The 20,550-nt window shown below is 34.8% G+C and overlaps 1 protein-coding gene across 11 annotated transcripts in view; it reads left to right on the forward strand.

The window, feature by feature from the left end:
• The window catches only part of CARF (calcium responsive transcription factor), a 58,183-nt gene that overhangs the window by 17,515 nt on the left and 20,118 nt on the right, over positions 1 to 20,550 (forward strand). For 8 of the 11 annotated variants that reach the window (XM_087435646.1, XM_087435645.1, XM_087435650.1 and 5 more), the window contains 9 exons: positions 1,020 to 1,140; positions 2,498 to 2,627; positions 3,815 to 3,899; positions 6,206 to 6,395; positions 10,259 to 10,379; positions 12,602 to 12,745; positions 14,527 to 14,760; positions 16,973 to 17,135; positions 18,102 to 18,165. In XM_087435646.1, coding sequence (XP_087291772.1) covers positions 1,020 to 1,140; positions 2,498 to 2,627; positions 3,815 to 3,899; positions 6,206 to 6,395; positions 10,259 to 10,379; positions 12,602 to 12,745; positions 14,527 to 14,760; positions 16,973 to 17,135; positions 18,102 to 18,165 — 1,252 coding nt within the window. Of the gene's footprint in view, positions 1 to 1,019; positions 1,141 to 2,497; positions 2,628 to 3,814; positions 3,900 to 6,205; positions 6,396 to 10,241; positions 10,380 to 12,601; positions 12,746 to 14,526; positions 14,761 to 16,972; positions 17,136 to 18,101; positions 18,166 to 20,550 lie in introns of those variants that run through there. The other 3 variants (XM_087435651.1, XM_087435652.1, XM_087435653.1) reach the window with 3 other exon arrangements.

The raw sequence follows: 20,550 nt of genomic DNA on the forward strand, positions 1-20,550 counted from the left end.
TGCACTCAGGAGAACTGAGGACAGTGGACTTGGGGTAAAACAGTAAAACTGTCAGTAGAAGAGTTGTATATTAGGTAATAAAATTTACAGGGTGTCCAAAAAGTCTGGAAATACAGGATAAACTTATTTTCAAATAGTATATTAGCTGTATTTTCAAATGATAGCTTCAAAATGCTTTTCTTCAACTGTAGATGCCTTTTTTTTAAAGATTTTATTTATTTTATTTTTTATTTTTTCCCCCCAAAGCCCCAGTGGATAGTTGTGTGTCGTAGCTACACATCCTTCTAGTTGCTGCACGTGGGACTCGGCCTCAGGATGAATGGAGAAGTGGTGCCTCGATGCGCACCCGGGATCCGAACCCGGGCCACCAGCATCGCAGTGCGCGCACTTAACCACCAAGCCACAGGGCCGGCCCTGTAGATGCCTTTTTAATTGACATTCCTCTAAATTGGAGGCAGTGGTTTCAGTTGTTAAACTGAGAAAAATGTATAATAAATTTATGATTTTTCCTACGTTTTCACACTTTTGGGACCCTCTGTAGTATTCCTTATGGACCAAAACAGAATATGTGTAAATGCAGAGATATAAAAATAAATTCTGTTTCATTAGACATCTAACAAGATACTGTTTTTAAACTAATGAAAATGACTTAAAATATGGGACACATGATTACCACACAAATAGGTCAAACATATATGGATAATACAATAAATAAAAAAAAGTAAACACATTAATCCATGCAGAGCCCTGTTCAGATTACTAAGTAGTTAGACCTCATGCTTGTGGTTAAGATCATAGAACATAGGTCAAAGTGCCTATTTTGAATCCTAGCTTTACCATTTATCAGTTATGACACTTTGGAAAAATTTTTTATGTGCCTCAGTGTTTTCATCTATAAAATGAGGGAAATATTAGTATCCACCATAGAGGTAGGCATGTCTTTAGTTATTTATTTAAGTAATAATTCTGTTAAATCATTGTAGGCTTATGCATTTGATTTCTTTTTTAATGCTTCCAAGATGATTGTTGCCAGCCCATCAGAAAATGGACAGGTGCTTCGTGTAATTCCATCCACACAGACAGGAATGGCCCCAGTGATTATACCTCAGGGGCAGCCTGTGGATGTGAATAGTCCTCAGGGTGAGTAGTAAGGGGAAATAGGGGACTGGAGAATGTTTTAAAAAGCAAATGTGTATTTCAGAAAATCACCTCATGAAAATCAGTGCTAAAACTGATCTGTTTGGGTGAGATTGTGAACTGAATAATTAGAAAAAGTTTCTTGGCCCAAATAAATTTCAAGTTCATTTTTCAACTCCTGTCTAGGTTAGCTATTTCATTTTGGAATTCTATGAAGCTGGTTGACTCTTGCTTCCTTCCAAATGACCAGTGAGCATAAAATAAATTCTTCTTAATTATAATAACAGTAATAATAACATCAACAATAACAAGAATATAGTGCTAACAGCTACTGAAGTAGTTTTTACATTTGTATTTTTATCAATATGTGGTTAGCCATGTGACTCATTACTTTTTTTTAACGATTCTTCTTATCCTGTGTGCTCTTTTCTTCCTTCCTTTGTTCCTTCATGTTCAGAAAGGAGAATCATGCTCCCCATTTCTTTGTATTTTATTCTTCCTTTATCTGTTTGATAATATCCCTATTAGTTCTCTTCCTTTTGCTTCCCTTCTTTTTCTATCTATTTGAATCTCTTTTCTAATGTCGTAGCTACACTGTTTGTTGCTCTTTCAGAGCTAATGGTTTAGGGTAGATATTTTTATCTGAGTGTTATGATTCTTTGTCTTTGTTAACAGTCATTAAAACAAAAAAAAGAATAGTTTGTAGAAAACACTATAAAAATGGTATAGAAACAAAAAAGAGTCAGTTTTACAGTTTCCTATTATATTGTGAAACTCTTTTTTTTTTTTTTTTTTGGTGAGGAAGATCAGCCCTAAGCTAAAATCCATGCTAATCCTCCTCTTTTTGCTGAGGAAGACCAGCCCTGAGCTAACATCTATTGCCAATCCTCCTCCTTTTTTTCCCCCAAAGCCCCAGTAGATAGTTGTATGTCATAGCTGCACATCCTTCTAGTTGCTGTATGTGGGATGCGGCCTCAGCATGGCTGGAGAAGGGGTGCGTCGGTGTGTGCCCAGGATCCGAACCCAGGCCGCCGGTAACGGAGCGTGCGCGCTTAACCGCTAAGCCACGGGGCTGGCCCCGTGAAACTCTTAATATAACGATTCCTCCTACCACTTTTATATCCAAACTGTTCAGTATAAGTCCCAAAAACTTAATTATAAAATTTCAGTAGTCAGTATTATAATTTGAAAGTAAACAAGTTTGTCAGAGAAATTTTCAATAAAGCATTGTAAGTGTTGTTATCTTTAGCTTCAGAGCATAACTTCCCTTTCCTATTTCAAATATATGTTATAGTTAGTTACATTCTCATGGTCTTATTCAAGATACTGATGTTGCTTTGTCCTTGTTATCGTTGTTAAGATGTCTCTGAAGAGAAACCCAGTGACAGAAACTTACCAGCTGTGAGAGTGGATGCTCTAGCAGACAATAACAGTAGTTATAGTCTTCATCCACAAACATCCCTCACATTGCCCAAAAAGACAGTGACCAGGTGAGTCAGTGGGAAAGAGGAGCTCATCTTTTGGCATCGCCATGGAAATTTTTTTTTTAATTATTACACCTAAAGCTGGCTGACTATAGAAAAGATCATAAATTCAGGAAGTAGAATAATCTATCATGAAATATATCTTTAATCATTTTAATGAGATCTTGGCGACAAGGAGGCTACCGTAGAAACTATAAATGCCCAAAGTGCTACTTTTCCTCAGTGACACTTGCCTGTGATCTTGTGAAGCAATCTGAAAACTTATCTGACACTAATAGAGTTTTTAGAATAAAAAAATATCCTTTCTTGTTCCTAAAATTTTTGGTGGTATCATCATATTATTATGCATTTAATTCCTCTGTGGTAAAGTGTTTAACATGTTTTTTGTTAACACCTATTTCAGCTTTATTTTGCCTTACGCTGTCTATAATAATATAGGGAAATATAGACATGGTTTTTGTATTATTTATGTTCTTTTTAATTGTTCTATGAAAATATTTTTAAATGAACACAATACTTATGACATTTAGTTTTAGAACTTGACATAATATCATGTTATTCTTAACAAGTCACCTGAAGATATTTTATTAGCTCTTTTTTTGTTTGTTTGTTTTTTGGTGAGGAAGATTCATCCTGAGCTAACATCCATTGGCAATCTTCCTCTTCTTTTCCTTGAGGAAGATTAGCCCTGAGCTAACATCTATGCCAGTCTTCCTCTGTTTTGTATGTGGGATGCCTCCACAGCATGGGTGACGAGTGGAGTAGGCCCCTGCCCAGAATCCAAACCTGCGAAACCGGGCCACCGAAGCAGAGCTTGCAGAACTTTAACCACTCAGCCATCGGGCCAGCCCCCAGCTCGTTTTTGATAAATGAAAAACAATTATATAATGAGAAGAGTACAAAATAAGCTTTGAGAGAGACGTATAAAATACTTAAATTTGTTGGGACTACAGGTACTTGGAAGAACAAACTTAGGCCTTTGCTTTAACAGTTACTAAAATTACTAAAATTTAGCAGTTAAGGAAATTATAATTAATATACCCATCAGATCAATCTGTCATTATTATTACAGTTTCTTATTGATGACCTCAATATATTGTCTTCAACATTGGCCAAGAGGATAAAGCAGTTGAATGGGGGTGTGTGTCTGTAACTTGTAATATGTATCTATCTATATTCCTCCCCTGTTCCAGAATGCTTGAAGAACCCTTTCTGGCTCCTCTCCAGGCACTTTCTTCTAACACACCTATATGGGCCTGCCGTCTTAGGAGCTGTGAGGTGAGTTAAAAATAATCCTTACCTAGGTTCACTCAATTGATTATAACTACAATTCATCCCAAAATGTCCACTTTTGAGTACAACTAATATAAGCTGTATCTGTAATATTTTGTTAATGTTTATGCTAAATCTGATCTCATCTATTTTTTTATTTGTTAGAGATTGTAAGCTCTGTTAAAGCAGAGATCATACAAATCCCTTCACACTTCACTATCATTTCTTCTCTTAGAAACTCTTTTTCCCTTGTCTTCCATGAAACTTCACTAGTATGTTTCTCTACTTTATATCTTTTAACCATTCTTTCTCTTTTTTTTTTTTTTATAATTTTATTTATTTATTTTTCCCCCAAAGCCCCACTAGATAGTTGTATGTCATAGTTGCACATCCTTCTAGTTGCTGTATGTGGGACGCAGCCTCAGCATGGCCAGAGAAGCGGTGCGTCGGTGCGCACCCAGGATCCGAACCTGGGCTGCCGGCAGCAGAGCGCGCGCGCTTAACCGCTAAGCCACGGGGCCGGCCCTAACCATTCTTTCTCTTTCTCTGCTTGCTGTAATTGTGCCCTTGGTCTTGTCCCAGATCTCGAGGTACTTGAAGGTTACTTGGATTTCACCTCACATTCACCATATCCAAAACAGAATATATCCTAAACACAAGTAGCTCTCCTTCCTAAATTCTTTGTCTGTTTAATGACAAATACCATTTTCTTAGACACCCAGGCACAAAGTTCTAATTTCTTCCTTTCTCATATTCAGGGAGTCGCCTGATTCTTTCAGTTTTTCCTTTAAAGTATCTCTTTTTTGGGGGGCGGGGGCTCCTCTTCCACAGACTTTTGTTGTCTTGAACTTGGTTATAGTAACAGCCTTCCCTCTAATCTCTTTGGCTCTGCCATTTCTGGTCCTTACTGTTTAGTTTTCTAAAACTACTTGTCTTTAAACATTGCTTTCCTTGTCTTTTCTCATTGCCCTCTAAGTTCAGTGTTATTTTTCCATGTCATTTAGCTACTGTAGCTAGCTTTCAAGGTCTTCCATGACCTGGTATCACCGTATCTTGTCCTTATTCCCTGCTTTTCTCCAACTCAGTTTTCATTCCTGTTAGCCTAGTCTTTTTACTTCCTACGTACACTTCAGAATCTTCCTTTATCTCTGCCCTCACTCGTTTTTGTCTCCATTTCCTAATATATTATTTTTTCTTCTACTTACCTTTTTAACTCTTCTTCAAATTCCAGTGCAAGTCCCACATATCTTTTCTGTAAATAATCTAATGATTATTTTAGCTTTTACCTACAGGACATGGAGTCAATTCTAAGTCTGTATGCATTTCAGTATAAGAGATCACAGTTAACAGATTGTCTCTTTTGGTATAGAAAAAGCTTTTCTTCTAGTTAAGGGATACACACATGGTTGTGGGTAGATAATATCAGTTTATTCACATGATTTACTCATACCTTGCCTTGTTTCAAAAGGAATTTAAGACAGCTTACAAAAATACATAAAATATATTAGCAAGGTGGAAATTAAAAGTGGAGCTAAAGGATAAAGAAAAATAAGAATGGAACCATAAAATGGAAGTAAGAAACGTGTATCTTAATGAACTATATGTAAGTGTATATACTCGTCTCATCTATAATCTAAGCATCTACATTTCAAAAGAGGAAACCTAGTTAGTTACTAAATTCTGTGTCCATTAGATAAAAGTAATTATGCTAATTTCCACAAGATGAAAGAAAACCATTAACTATTTTTGGTAGTAAGGCTAGACAGGAATTTCTTTCAGAGAAGGATCTCATAAAAAGAATCTTGACATAATGAGAAAATTCTTTGACATCATTTTTATAGGAGATACCATCACAATTTTCATAGGTTTTCAAAGAGACTCATAGCATCATAGCAAAATCAATGTCAGTAGAAGAGGTCCCACAGGAAACCAGTACTTTGTGGCTAGTTTTATGCTGATCTGGTTGGATCCAGGGGTAGAATTTTAAATGTATGGAAGAATGGGTTACATGATATGATCTTCAAGCTATCCTCCCTAAATACTGTTTCTCTCAAACAGGATTTTGATAAAGATAGTGTGGGAGTGAGTTTGGCATGGTATTCTCTAACAAATACCTGGACAATACCTATTTGATGATGCTGGTTGAATTCAGATCAGACTCACTGGTTGTAATCCACTATCGATCTGAGAGAAGAAATGACATTCTCTTTTGAAAGCTGATGAGTCTTTCATCTTAGACAACCACTTAATTAAATTTTTTGTACAATGAAACATATTTGCTAATTTTGTTATTTAATTTCTACTACGTGCAGAAAATTGGAGATTCATACCGTGGCTACTGTGTAAGTGAGACTGAATTAGAAAGTGTCCTAACATTTCACAAGCAGCAAACACAGAGTGTTTGGGGGACCCGCCAATCTCCGAGCCCAGCCAAGCCAGCTACACGCTTGATGTGGAAATCCCAGTATGTCCCATATGATGGAATCCCATTTGTGAATGCAGGTACTGTTTAAAAGAATTATTTTAAAAGGTTCAGCACCAGCCATGATCCATTGTGAAAGTGTGGTTTCCTAAGGTGATGCATTTTCATTTTGGTAGATGACAACTGAATGTTAATTGATGAAAATGCATATTAAATTTAAAAAAAACTTAAATATAACAATTATTTTATGTTGTAAAATTACATTTTAATATGTTAGTGTAAATAAATGCTTTCTTTAGATATTATACTAATAAATAGAAAATAAAAATAGTGAAATTCTAGGTAGACCTATTTAATAAAAATTAAACAATAGAGCCATTTTATTAATTTAAATTGTGTGTCTTTTGAGTTTTTTTCATCTAATCCAGATATTCTCTCCTTCTTTCTTGATTTATCTTGTGAGACAAATTTGTGTCCATTTTATATAGCTTATATCTCTGGAGTTGCTATATAGAATTTATATATAATCAGGAGTTATTATATAGAATTCTAATATTAGGGTTCTCAGGCATCAGGTGTGTTACGTACAGTATTCTCAAACACTGGGCTGGCATTTACTAAAGCAGTAGAGTTTCAAGCTATTCCCAGAGATTCACCCTAGGACTAGTTATACCCCAAAGAACCTAAAAATAAGTGATTTATTTCAGGACTATGGGGGTGCTGATTCAGCTGGAAGAGGCGCAGCCTCACCCTGGACCTCTGAGGGTAAAGAGAAATACTTAGAGGAAGATTAAATAAATGTAATCCCTTCTGCCCAGGTTTCATCAGTATTCTGTAAAAGAAGTGCAATGTTCTTCCCCTCCCTAGTTCTAATCCCCTTCTTAACTCTCCACAGGCAGCCACTATAAATTTGGTGTGTATCTTTCTAGTCTATATTTTTATACTTTACCATACATATTTGTGTTTATAATAATATATTTTATTGTTTTGAATATTTAAAAATATACGTAAATAGTAAACTGTAGACATTGTTATGTAAATTTTTGTCACCCTTTTTTTTCTTTTGAGGAAGATCAGCCCTGAGCTAACATCTGATGCCAATCCTCCTCTTTTTGCTGAGGAAGACTGGCCTTGGGCTAACATCCGTGCCTATCTTCCTCCAGTTTATATGGGATGCCGCCGCAGCATTGCTTGGTAAGCAGCACGTCGGTGTGCACCAGGGATCCGAACCTGCGAACCCCAGGCCGCAGAAGCAGAGCGCAAGCACTTAACCGCTTGCGCCACCAGGCCAGCCCAACCCTTATTTTTTGAAATCTTTCCATATTGATACTTATAGATCCTAGTTAATTCAATTTAACTATTATATAACATTCCAGCATATGACCAAACCACAGTTATTTTTCTATGAACGATCATTTAGGTTTTTTCCAACTTTTCAATATTACAAAGAATGTTGTAGTCAAACCTCTACAATATATGTTTTCTGTTGAAAAGATGTAATTAGTTTTTCTGGAGTGTATGCGTTAAAGTGGAATTGCTGAGTTGTGAAGTATGCCCATTTCATCTTTACAAGATTATTTCAAATTGCTCTCTAAAGTAGTTGTACAGGTCCAAAAATCTGTTCTCTGAAATTTTTTTAGCCAGATGTATTCCAGAATTCTGAATTTTTGGAATGTAATATGGTAATATTATAAAATACTACTAGCAAGTATTCTATAGACAATATCACAATACCTTATGGATAGTCACTTTAAGAGGAATAAGTCAAGACTGTAAATAACCTCATATATAAAATAAATAAGGACTATAAATAGCCTCAGCTTTTGTATCCAAATGAGTTCCAAAAAAATTTTGTTTTCTGAGCTTTTTAGATTTCAGAATCGTACATGAAAGATTAATGACCTATACTAATTTTTACTCCTTTCAGTAATGTATGAAAATTTCCCTTTCTCGTGTTCACTCTGTGACTTAGCGTTGTAAGACTTTTAGAAATCTTTATATTATGGAAATTTTCATATGTATATCAAAATAGAGGTAATAATATATGAAATCCCCTGACTCCATGTACCCATCATCCAGTTTCAACGACTGTCAGCATAAGGTCAGTCTTGTCTCATGTATACCCCTACCCACTTCCTCATTCCCCACCCTAGATGATTTTACAGCAAATTCCAGATATCATATCATTACATCTATAATTACTAAAGTATATAGTGTATACTAAAGTATATATCTCTAAAAGTTAAGTACTCTTTATATACATTTATATATATAAAGAATGAGAATCTCATTATCACACTTTAAAAGAATTAACAGTAATTTCTTAATGTCTTAAAATGTCCAGTGTTCATATTTCTCCACTTATCTCATAATTCTTTTTCCATAGGTCTATTCAAATTCACATCCAAACAAAGTTCATGGATTACATTTGGTTAACATATCTCTTAAATTTCTTTTCATCTAAAAATTTCTCTCCTCTTTTCCCCCAGGTAGTTTGTCCTGTAGAGTTTGCCATATTCTGGATTTTGCGGATTCCATCTCTGTGGTGTAGTTTAACATGTTCTTTTATCTCCTGTATTTCCTGTAAACTGTTAGATCTAGAGGCTTGATTAAATGAAGATTTAATCTTCATTAAAGTATTTTGCAAGAATACTTCATAGGTGTGCTGTGTACTTCTTATAGCTACCTATGTGTAACACCTTTTTATGATATTAAGATTGATCAGTGGATTTGGTTGTTTTAGAGTATTTTCAATTTTTTTAATTTTTGCCAATCTGAAGAGTGTGAGATAGTATTTTGCTGTTGTTTTAATTTGCATTTCCCTGTTTACTAGTTATTTTCTTTTTACCTTTTTTTATGGTGTCTTTTAAATAAAAGTTTTAAATTTTAACACCAGCTTTATTAACATTTTTATTTATGATTGGTGTTTTTGGCTTTATATTTAAAAAGTTTGCTATACCCTACATAGAGTAGGATTTTCAACTTAAAATCTTAAACTGTATAGTTTTCACATCTACTTATTTGTAGTATCTATTGCTATGTAACAAATTACCCTAAACTTGGTGGCTGAAGACAATAAACATTTATCATCTCACAGTTTCTGTGGGTCAAGAATCCAAGAGCAGCTTAGCAAGGTGGTTCTGCCTCAGGTTCTCTCAGAAGACTGCAATTAAGGTGTTGGCTGGAGCTGCAGTCATCTCACGGCTTGACAGGGGGAGGATCTGCTTCCAAGCTCATTCATGTGCTGTTGGCAGGCCTTATTCCTTGCCACGTGGGCCTCTCCACAGAGCTGCCTCACCACATGACAGCTGATTTCGCCGAGAAAGAGCAATCCAAGCAAGAGCGAGAGAGTACCCGAGACAGAAGTCACAGTCTTTTATAACCTAATATCAAAAATAGCGTCCTGTCACTTCTGCCATATTCATTAGAAGTAAATTAATAAGTCCAGCCCATGTTCAAGGGGAGGGAATTACACAAGGACATGAGTACTAGGAGGCAGGGATCATTGGGGGCCCTCTCAGAGGCTGGTTATCACATTATTCTAACAGCCCAAATAGAAATAAGGAAATAAATAATTATAAAAGGAAATAAAATTTTAAATGACCTTAATATTTATTAACACGTTTAACATTTGCTAATTTCTACTTATAAAGTGGTAAATTGTATCATTAAAATTGTATGTATGTAAATATCAATTGACATTCAGTAAATGTGATATTTGCTAATTTCCTTACCATAATGTGGTACATTTGGTAAATATTACAATAAACCTTTAAATTTATGTGTTTGTACATCTTAGTAAGACTTACTAATGTTTTCTTTCCTTAAAGTTGTGTAATTGAAAGTATAGATTTTGACATTTCCACCACCAAGTTGTTTTTAATCTAGTATTCAGAACAGATGGATACTTGAATTAATATCAATAGTTGGTTTTGGCCCACAGGGAGTAGAGCCGTAGTAATGGAATGTCAGTATGGGCCAAGGAGAAAAGGTTTCCAGTTAAAAAAAATCAGTGAGCAGGAAAGCAGGTCTTGTCAGCTCTACAAAGCCACTTGTCCAGCCCGGTAAGCTTTATTTTCTTTTATTTCTTTTTTATTAAATACTTATTTTTGAATAGCTAATATGAACATTTTTATTAAGTTTAAATAGCACCAAAAAGTAAACAGTGAAATCTAAGTTTCCTCTTACCCCTGCTCCCTGTGTCCCTCTTTAAGGGAGCAAGTCTAGTATACTAGTTTCTTGAGTAACCTTCCAAAGGTATTCTGTGTATATGCATATATATGTGTCCTCCTTATTCTCATAAATGTTGAAGGTCTCAGTACAACTTACTAATAGTTTCTTTCCTTAAAGTTAGGTGGTGGTGTATCTTCTTTCCTGCTATGAATTCACGTTGATTTATTTCCATTCTGAATGCCTATTGTTGTTATTAACTGCACAGCTATTATGCTTCATACTAGCGTGAATGTAATGACATATACTACTTTACATTTTGTTTTTTTTCCTTCCCAATATCTCTCAAAGCTGGCTCCATATCTGTACATAAAAGCACTGGTTCCTTCTTTGTATTTATTTATTTTAAAAATTGACGTATAATTGACATATAACATAGTATTTTCATGGTTCCATCTTTTTAATAGCGATATAATATTCCATTTATAGACGAATTATCATTTACTTAATTAGTCCTCTAATGATGGACATGTAGGCTCTGAAAAGTATTCTTTGTTATTATGTACAAAGCTGTAGTTAATAACATTGTACCTATTTGTACACTTGTGCAAGTATATCAGTAGGATAAATTGCTTGAAATGAAATTGCTAGGGCAAAGGTTATATTCTTTTTAAATGTTGACAGGTATTGCAAAGTTGATTTTTAGAGATACTTTACCAATTATATTTATACCAGCAATGTATGAGACAAACATAGTAAGTTTTAGATAGAATAGGACTGCAGAGTAGTCATTGCTCTGAATCAGAATGAAAAATGTGAACCAATAAAAAATTTTTATAATGTCCTTTAATAATATTATTTTTTCAGACATTGAAACTGTTTTAAATTATCAGATAAAATAAAATTTAAAAAGATAACATGTAAAGGTTGGATTTAATTGATCTTTGAAACGTTTTATTTTAGCGTTGTATCTCATATCACAAATCTCAGCATTCTTAAGAAGCTTTTAGAGCCAGTTCAGAAGGCTTTTCATGTTTAATTTAATAATGTTAACGTTAGGCAATATTTAAACCTGACCATGAAACAAAACTCTCAATTGCTTTTTAAATATGATAAATCTAAAACTTTAAGTATAAGTTGAGAGAAAATCTCTCTATGGGAAGAAATAACTTTGTTATCTATCATTCTACAAGTACTTTTGAATATCTACTCTGTGCCCAGCAACTTCCTTGGGTGCCATGCGAAGGAGGGAGAATAAAAGAGGTATAAGATTTTACTTAATCACAGGTAACTTAAAATGTTGTTGGAGTAGATCAAGAAACAAAAAACTATTAGAGAACATAATAGTATAGTATGCGGTGTCAAATGTGTGGATTAGCTGACTATTTCAGAGAGGGAATATATCCATGCAAACTCATTAACAGGAAAGAAAGTACAACTTAACCTGGATGCTGAAGTTTAGATTGAATTTGAGTAGGTAGAGAATTAGAAGGAAAATATTGTATGCTAGGAGACCTATATAAATAAAGATATCGTGTGATTTGTATATTTGGTATCAGAGGAGGAAGGAACATATTAAGACGATAAACTTCACAGGAAATGCAATTTTATACTTGAAGTAAATGAAAGTAAGATTAGGTAAATAAGCTAGAATCATATGGAATGCCTTGAATGCTGCCAAGATATTTGTACCTGATTAAAGAGCAGAGAGGTTCTTCACCAGAGAAGTACAAATATGAAGAATGATGGTGGTATTGATGTATCAAGTGGATTTAGGTAATGAAAGACTGGAGGCCCAGAGACTCAGAAGGAGGCTATTAAAATAATCCAGGCATGAGGTTTATGGCTCCCAGGAGAATAGAGAAGAGGCAGAATCCAGAAAAAAAATGTTAATATCCATAAATATTTAGATATTTTTACTAAAGTCATGATTATTGTTAATTTGCTAATTATGCACTGAGAATGTGGCATATCTTTCACATAATCCTCTGAATGCTTTATAGATTATTTGAGTTTTCTCTAAACTTTAATGCTTAAAGTAAACTTCTGGTTGATATGTTAGATTTTCTTGAGATTATAATATAGTGAAACAAATTCTTCTTTTTCTTGTAAAAAGGATTTACATTAAAAAGGTACAGAAGTTTCCTGAATATGGAGTTCCTACAGACCCCAAAATTGATAGGAAAATAATCCGAATGGAGCAGGAAAAAGCCTTTAACATGCTAAAGAAGAACTTGGTAGATGCTGGTGGTGTTCTTAGGTATGACATTTATATAGTTCTTTTATTTTACAAATTAGCTCCATTTGCAAGAATTCTTTCTATAAAAGAAATTATAATTATGTTTTCCAGTTATTTCATTAAGAAATGCTTTTTAGGGCCGGCCCCATGGCTTAGCGGTTAAGTTCGCGCGCTCCGCTGCTGGCGGCCAGGGTTCGGACCCCGGGCGCGCACCGACCCACCGCTTCTCTGGCCATGCTGAGGTCGCATCCCACATACAGCAACTAGAAGGATGTGCAGCTATGACATACAACTATCTACTGGGGCTTTGGGGGAAAATAAATAAATAAATAAAATTATTAAAAAAAAAAAAAGAAATGGTTTTTATAAGGCAGATGTCTCATCAGTAGTTTTCTAAGTATTAAAATGACTTGCCACTGTGTAAACCATTAAGTATTAAAATGACTTGCCACTGTGTAAACCATTGGGTTTATTAGCCAAATGTTGTGGATAATTTTGACCAAAGAATTCTATATACCATATGGAAGTGTTTTCCCAAAACAACAAATACATATTTAGCAACACATTTCATTATATATTGTGTACTTTGTTTCAGACACTTATTAGGAGCCAAACTTGCCTGTATATTTTTTAACTCATCCTTCATTACTTATGGCAGCCAGAAATGAATTCTAAGTTCTACATAAAATTCTGTTTTATGTCTTTTATGCTTCGGGTTTTAAATAAGAAAAAAAATTAGCTTTCTTTCTTACTTTCCTTTGTGTCAGTCCATGTGAAGAATTTGCAATTCTATAATGGATTTAAGTATATGGAATCTAGTTTTTGTGTTATCTTTAAAAAATCTTTCAGATACAGGAAAAATGAATAGAGTCAATAATTAGATCCTTCATTTGGAGAACATCGTGTATAATTTTTGACTAGGCTCCAGGTCATGCAATATCAGTCAGTGCAAGCATTTTGTGCAAAAATATCAATTAAAACAGTATCCTGGGGCCGGCCTGGGGGCATAGTGGTTAAGTTCGTGTGCTCCGATTCAGTGGCCCAGGGTTCATGGGTTTGGATCCCAGGTGCAGACCTACATACCGCTTATCAAGCCATGCTGTGGTGGCGTCCCATATACAAAGTAAAGGAAGATTGGCACTGATGTTAGCTCAGGGCCAATCTTCTTCACCAAAAAAACCCACAAAAAAACAGTATCCTACCAGATCAGTTCATTTTCCTAGCATCTGTTTTTTGTACTACACTGCTGTACGAGAGACCTGTATTCACCTTTGAGTTGGTTCCCTGAGCTCCTGTCAGAGAAGATCCTCCCACATAGCTCAGTCTTGATTGCCTCTGAATTATATCCACTCTTTGGTTGAAGGATTATAGGTGCAACACAGAAGTTGTAATCTGGGTACAAAATGGTAGAAGAATGGGAAAATGCAACTCAAAGATGATGACTTAAAGTCTCATTACTTTGAGGTAAAATTTACTTAATATGAAATTTAAAATACAATTTTCATATATAGTTAAATCCCACACCCTCTTTAACTTTAGGGCATAGTAAAAGTCTGTAAAGGTTTATAAAGATTTTTATTTAATTGAGTATAAAGCCAATCTTGGAAGAGTTAAGCAGAGGATGTTTTAAATTTTATTTAATTTATTATTTTCAAAAGTTTTATTTATGTTAATCTAATATGATATAATCATATATAATTTTTTCTTAAAAGATTATTCCTTATCTTGATGAGTATTAACATAATTAACTATGATTCTTGCCTTTGTCTAGTAATATAATTTTAAATATTTTCTCTTGTCAGGTGGTATGTACAGTTACCTACCCAGCAAGCTCATCAGTATCATGAATTAGAGACTCCTTGCCTCCCTTTGTCACCTTCCCCTTTTCCTGTGTCTTCTCTTGAAGAAGAGGAAACTGCAATTAGAGATGAGAATTGTACATTACCCTCACGTCTACATCCTCAAGTAGCACATAAGATTCAAGAGTTAGTATCACAGGGAATAGAACAAGTGTATGCAGTAAGGAAACAGCTAAGGTACAGTAGAAACGAATTGTTTTTACATTTTTCATTTTTGTTTGTTGGTTTAAATAATACTCTTAATATTATAGACATTTTGCAAGATATATGCTATCAGAGTAGATGAGGAATACAGTTTATTAACTTATTAAAATAATCTTGTTTATGAACTGATCATTTTCCAGCAGATGCTTGGCAAGCCATGAGTAATGATTCGAGTTACTCATCTGAGACATTCCATATTCAGATTTGGCAAATTGGATTATTTCTAAATGATATATGAATTGAATTATATAATAAAAACCCAGAAAAAAAACCTTTTTAGAATCAGAGATTTTAAAACCTAGGCCAAGATACTTATTTTAAGCTATTTGAAATGCAATTAAATTTTATTACAATGAAAGAATATGGATAATTCTTTGTCTAATGAAATTTTATGTGTAGCACTCTGGTCCAATTTTATTGATACTCAGGATATAATAATAATTATTATCATGTGGCATTTACTATGTGTGTGCTAGATATTGTGCTAAGCACTTTATATGCACAATCTCATTTATTCTTATGACTCTATAAAGTCAGTGTATTTATCTCCATTCTGCAGATGAGAAAATGGAAACTCAGAGTGGTTAAGTAACTGGCTTAAGAAGTAGAGGCAGAACTGAAATCTAGGTCTAACTCTACAGCTCGTGCTCTTCATCATGGTTTCTGGTACTAAACTGACCTTGTTCCTACTAGTTATTATGTAGTCTGATCTGAACAACACCCCTTCCTTCCTTCCTTCTTTTTTGAGGAAGATTGGGCCTGCGCTAACATCTGTTGCCAATCTTCCTTTTTTTTTTTTACCCAAAGCCCCAGTACATAGTTGTGTATCATAATTGTAGAGTTGTAGCTCTTCTTATGGGATGCTGCCTCAGCATGGCTTGACGAGTGGTGTGTAGGTCCACGCCCAGGATCTGAACTGGCAAACCCAGGGCTGCCAAAGCGGAACTCGAGAACTTAACCACTACACTGCCGGGCCAGCCCCTTCTAGGATTATTTTTATTTTTTATTTTTTTGGTTAATTTTTTGTGAGGAAGATCAGCCCTGAGCTAACATCCATGCTAATCCTCCTCTTTTTGCTAAGGAAGACCGGCTCTGAGCTAACATCTATTGCCAATCCTCCTCCTTTTTTTTTTTTTTCCCCCAAAGCCCCAGTAGATAGTTGTATGTCATAGTTGCACATCCTTCTAGTTGCTGTATGTGGGATGCGGCCTCAGCATGGCCGGAGAAGCGGTGTGTCGGTGCGCTCCCGGGATCCGAACCCAGGCCACCAGCAGCGGAGCGCGCGCACTTAACCGCTAAGCCACGGGGCTGGCCCACCTAGGATTATTTTTTAATTAATAAATGGCTTTTCTACTTAGCAGCTTTCTTCGACATTTTATATTTATTTCCATTGGGGCAGTTTTAGAACAGAGCCAAAGTTTGGTAAAGCCATCCACTATTTACTAAACATGAATCTTAAGAACAGAGGTATAATACAGCTCTGCAGTATGGTCTACCTAATGTAATGCACAAAGCATATATATATTGAACTATATCATTTCTTCTGTGTATTCTTTTTTATATGATTATATGGCAATGCTGCCCTCTGTGTCTATGTTCTCTTTTGTCTACGTGTAAAATTCAAGCAGATCATATTTCGTATGATGTTAATTGGTGCCTTTTGGAAGCAATATAACGTGATGTCCATGCAAATAACCAGGGTGTAGGCCCAAGCTCTCTTCCTTACTAGGTAGGTGTATAATTTTGGGCGAATTATTTAACTTCTGCAGCCCTCAGTTCTCTCATCTGTTAAGTGGGAATGATAATTGTACTAACCTCCCAGGATTATAGTAAGGGTTAAAGGAGACGCTTGATGTGAAGTGTTCAGTCCAGGGCCTGATGTAATAAGCATTCAAAAACATACTTATATTGAAAATAGTGATTCCTTTAAATTCATAAAAATGTCAAAGCCCACTCTAAGATATACAGGTGCTTAACCAATGAAAATATTACATTTCTTTAATCTTCATGAATTCTATGATCTAATGTATGGAAAAAATTAAAAGTAAAAAAATATCAATTTCTTATAAAGCTGTAAACCATGCTTTACAGAAATTTATGATAAAAGAGAACTTTTTTCTCTCCTTTGATCTAAAGTATATTGCTAGATTGTTTGTGTTTTTATTCTATTTTATATTCTCCCCAGAAAATTTGTGGAAAGGGAACTGTTCAAACCTGATGAAGTACCTGAAAGACATAATTTATCCTTTTTTCCAACTGTAAATGATATAAAGAATCACATCCATGAGGTGCAGAAATCCTTGAGAAATGGAGATAATGTATGTAATTCAGAGATTATTCCAGCAACGGTATGATTACAACTGTATTTCCTTGTTTTATTACAGAATCTTTCTTAGCTTATATTACTATGTGGCCTAATAGGTATGGTTGCTATTAGGCCCTATAAAAAAACTGTGATATAAGAAAAAATAGTAGTATCTTTTTCTTAAAACGTAAACACTATGAATTCTCAGATGATTTGACTAAAATTTTTTTTATTACTCTCACAAGAAGAAAAATCAGTGAATTTCCAACTCTGACTGTAATAACAATAGTAATCTTCATTTAAAAATCAACATATTTTATCTCTGTAAAAAGTATATCTTATTTAACAGACGTTGAGTACACACTATGCATATCTCCCCCTCTTTTTTAAATAGATGGGCAAGTTTAAGTAGAATAGTTCAGACTTGAATACACAACTAGATGTTGGTTCCATATGCCATCTCTGTGTATCAATTTTACCTTATACTGTGATACTGTCGTTTCCCCCTGAATGTTGGTCGTTTCTATGAAATTTTGCCTACTCTGAAGAGATTAATAAAATTACCCAGAAACTACTGATTTTGATACAGGCAGTGATTACAGCATTAAAATCTCACTAGCAATATTCTTTGCTCTCCAAATTTTTACTATCCAAATTCAGTAACTGAATAAATTCAGATTTTTTTAAGCTAGAGCTACTATTCTTTGCTATCCAAAACTCTTAATTATTCACTATCCAAAATTCAGAAACTGAAACAGATTTGGTTAACAATGGTCCTTGCCATGGACACTTATTATCCAAATTTTTGCTATCTGAACTTGGGAAACTAATGTATTTGGATGGTAAAGTATATAGTGCTTGAAAATATGAGCAAGTGAAGAGAGTGTTACAGAATAAAGCACAATTATACTATGACTGAATAAAATATGACAGTTATATTGATGTTTTAAAATATTTTTTCAATATAAATGCTTTATTATTTTTACTGAAATAAATGTTCCCCTTTCAGCTTCAATGGACTACAGACAGCGGGAATATTCTCAGAGAAACTGTGACAGTTACATTTGCAGAAGGTAGGTTATCTTGAATACCTTTAAAATATAAAATCAAACAGTGTTAAAGCTGGCAGACGTTTAAGATATTATCTCATCTAATCAAATTTTTTAGATAAGGAAACCATGGCCCAAAGAGGCAAGAGCAACTATGTTAGGATTTATCAAAATAAGTCCAGCTATTTAAATTTCCTGCTATTGTCGGCTTTTATGTTTCTTTATGATTGAAATTTTGAGTCTGATTACTAGCACAGTTTACTGTAAAGCTAGGCTAATTCCAATAGTAATAACTCTAAGATACCTTGATCAGGAAACTATTGTCCATTTTGTATGGTTTGCTTTTTCTCATACATTCTTACTCCTATGTTCTCTCAATATTCCAAGCTTATTTCAACTCTTTTGATTTCTATTCTGGAAGTATCTTTTCTCCTCTTCTGCATGGCAAACTCCTCTCATTACTCAAATAGCAATCTCAATCTCTGACTTTAAGTGCTCTCTTTATTTCCCCCTACATAATGTTAGATATTCACTCTTTTGTATTTACCTCTGCATTTAACATGGTATCCTTTTGTTTACTCATCATAATTTGAGCTCCTCAGGGGCAAGGATTGTATTTTACTCAAATTAATATACCTAGTTCCTAGCACAATGCCTGCTAAAAAGTTAACACCTAAATAAATGCTTTAGAATAAATTAGTGAATAACTATACACAATACAATTATTTCTTTATTCTTCAGCTTATTAACCTTTAAGACTCACTTTCCCTACAGAATAACTTTCAAATTATTTAGCATTATTCATTTGTTCTGCACATATTTTACTCACTATGATGAATGCTGGGTATAAAAAGGACAAGTAAGTTTCCTGCTTCATTGAATTTAAAGCTTAGCAAGAGAAAAAAGACACTAGACAAATATATTCTAATTAATTACTATTGTGAAAAGTGCCATGAGAGAGTTGTACAAAATTGCATGGGAATAGTGATAGAGACATATAATTTAGTCCAGGGAGTAGGGAAGGGACTCTTGAGAAAGTGACTTTTAAACTAAGAACTGAAGAATTAATAGGGATTTTCCAGTCAAGGGAAAAGCGTGTTCAAAGGCTAAGCAAGAAAGAGTTTGTCTTGGTCAAGGAACTTAAGAAAGCTATTGTGGTTTTAGCATAGACAATGCTTGGAGATAAAACTGGATAAGCAAAATAGGTTTAGGAGATCATTTCAGCTTTCCAAATGAAAGGTGATAGTGGTTTAGACTATAGTTGGTGGCAATTATACTAGAATTGGACAGATTTAAGAGTTATTTAAAAAGTAGAATTCAAAGGCTCTGGTTATTGATTGAATAACCAAGAGTGGGAGGTAAAAGAGTGGGAACGATCTAGGATGACTCCTGAGTTTCTTCCGTGAGCAACTGACTAATAGTGGCATTTACCCAGCTCAGCAGCACTGGCATAAGAATGGGGTGTTGGTGGTGGCAGGGGAGAGAAAAGAAAGATCATGAGATCAGGTTTGGAAAGCTTGAGTAACAGAGCCATTTCAGCGGAGTGGATTGGGAGGAAGCCATATTGTGGTTGAAGAGTGAATGGAAGATGAATGAAGAAGTAGAGAAGAAGTAGAGACAATGTGGACCACTTTTTCAAGAAGTTTGCTATGAAGGGAGTGTGGTTGAGGGGTTCAGGGAAGGTATTTTAATACAGGAGAGACCTGAAGAGATAGAGGAAGATGAAGGAACTTGATAGCTTTGGTGATGGGAAGTTGAAGAAATTTCTATCTGATAGCTTTTCTTTTCTCTTTAAGTAAGAGTGCTAAGAATGGGAAAAGATCTCGGAAGGGTGGCCAAGATTTGAGGAAAATGGAGATTAGATATCATCCCTAATATAGAGTAAGAGAAACATTGTAAGGTGGTCAGGTACAAGGGAAGGTCCTGTTGAGGTTGATATCATGAATTGGTAAAAACAGTAGCAGCGAGTTTCTTCTCCAGCATCATTCAGCTTCACATGTGTAGGCGCTGGAAGCCATTTTCATCCAGAATTAGGATTTTACCAGGGGGAGTATGGCCAAGGGACAGAGAGACAAGGGACTTTAGGGTATTTGCAAGAGAGTGACTGAAATTATAAACCCAGGACTATAAGCTGGATGGGGAGAGAATTTTATTAAGGAAGAGGTTGATGGATCTGAAGAAAACTGAGGAATCAGTTGACTGGAGGTTCACATGAGGTTGAAGAACAATTGTAGTGGAGTACCTGAGCAAATCCCTGGAAGAGAAAGGCCGTGATCAGAGAATGGGATGTTGGATTAAAAGATTTTAGGTGTAGAATAGCCCAGAGTATGACCATAGTAGTGGGCAACTGCAGCAGATGAAGTAGAAAGACAATTAGAAATGAAGAAGCCAAGAAATGTAAGAGTGCTG

The sequence above is a fragment of the Ceratotherium simum genome, chromosome 9 (assembly GCF_057802395.1).
Source record: "Ceratotherium simum simum isolate JZ-2026a chromosome 9, ASM5780239v1, whole genome shotgun sequence".
NCBI classification, from domain to species: domain Eukaryota; kingdom Metazoa; phylum Chordata; class Mammalia; order Perissodactyla; family Rhinocerotidae; genus Ceratotherium; species Ceratotherium simum.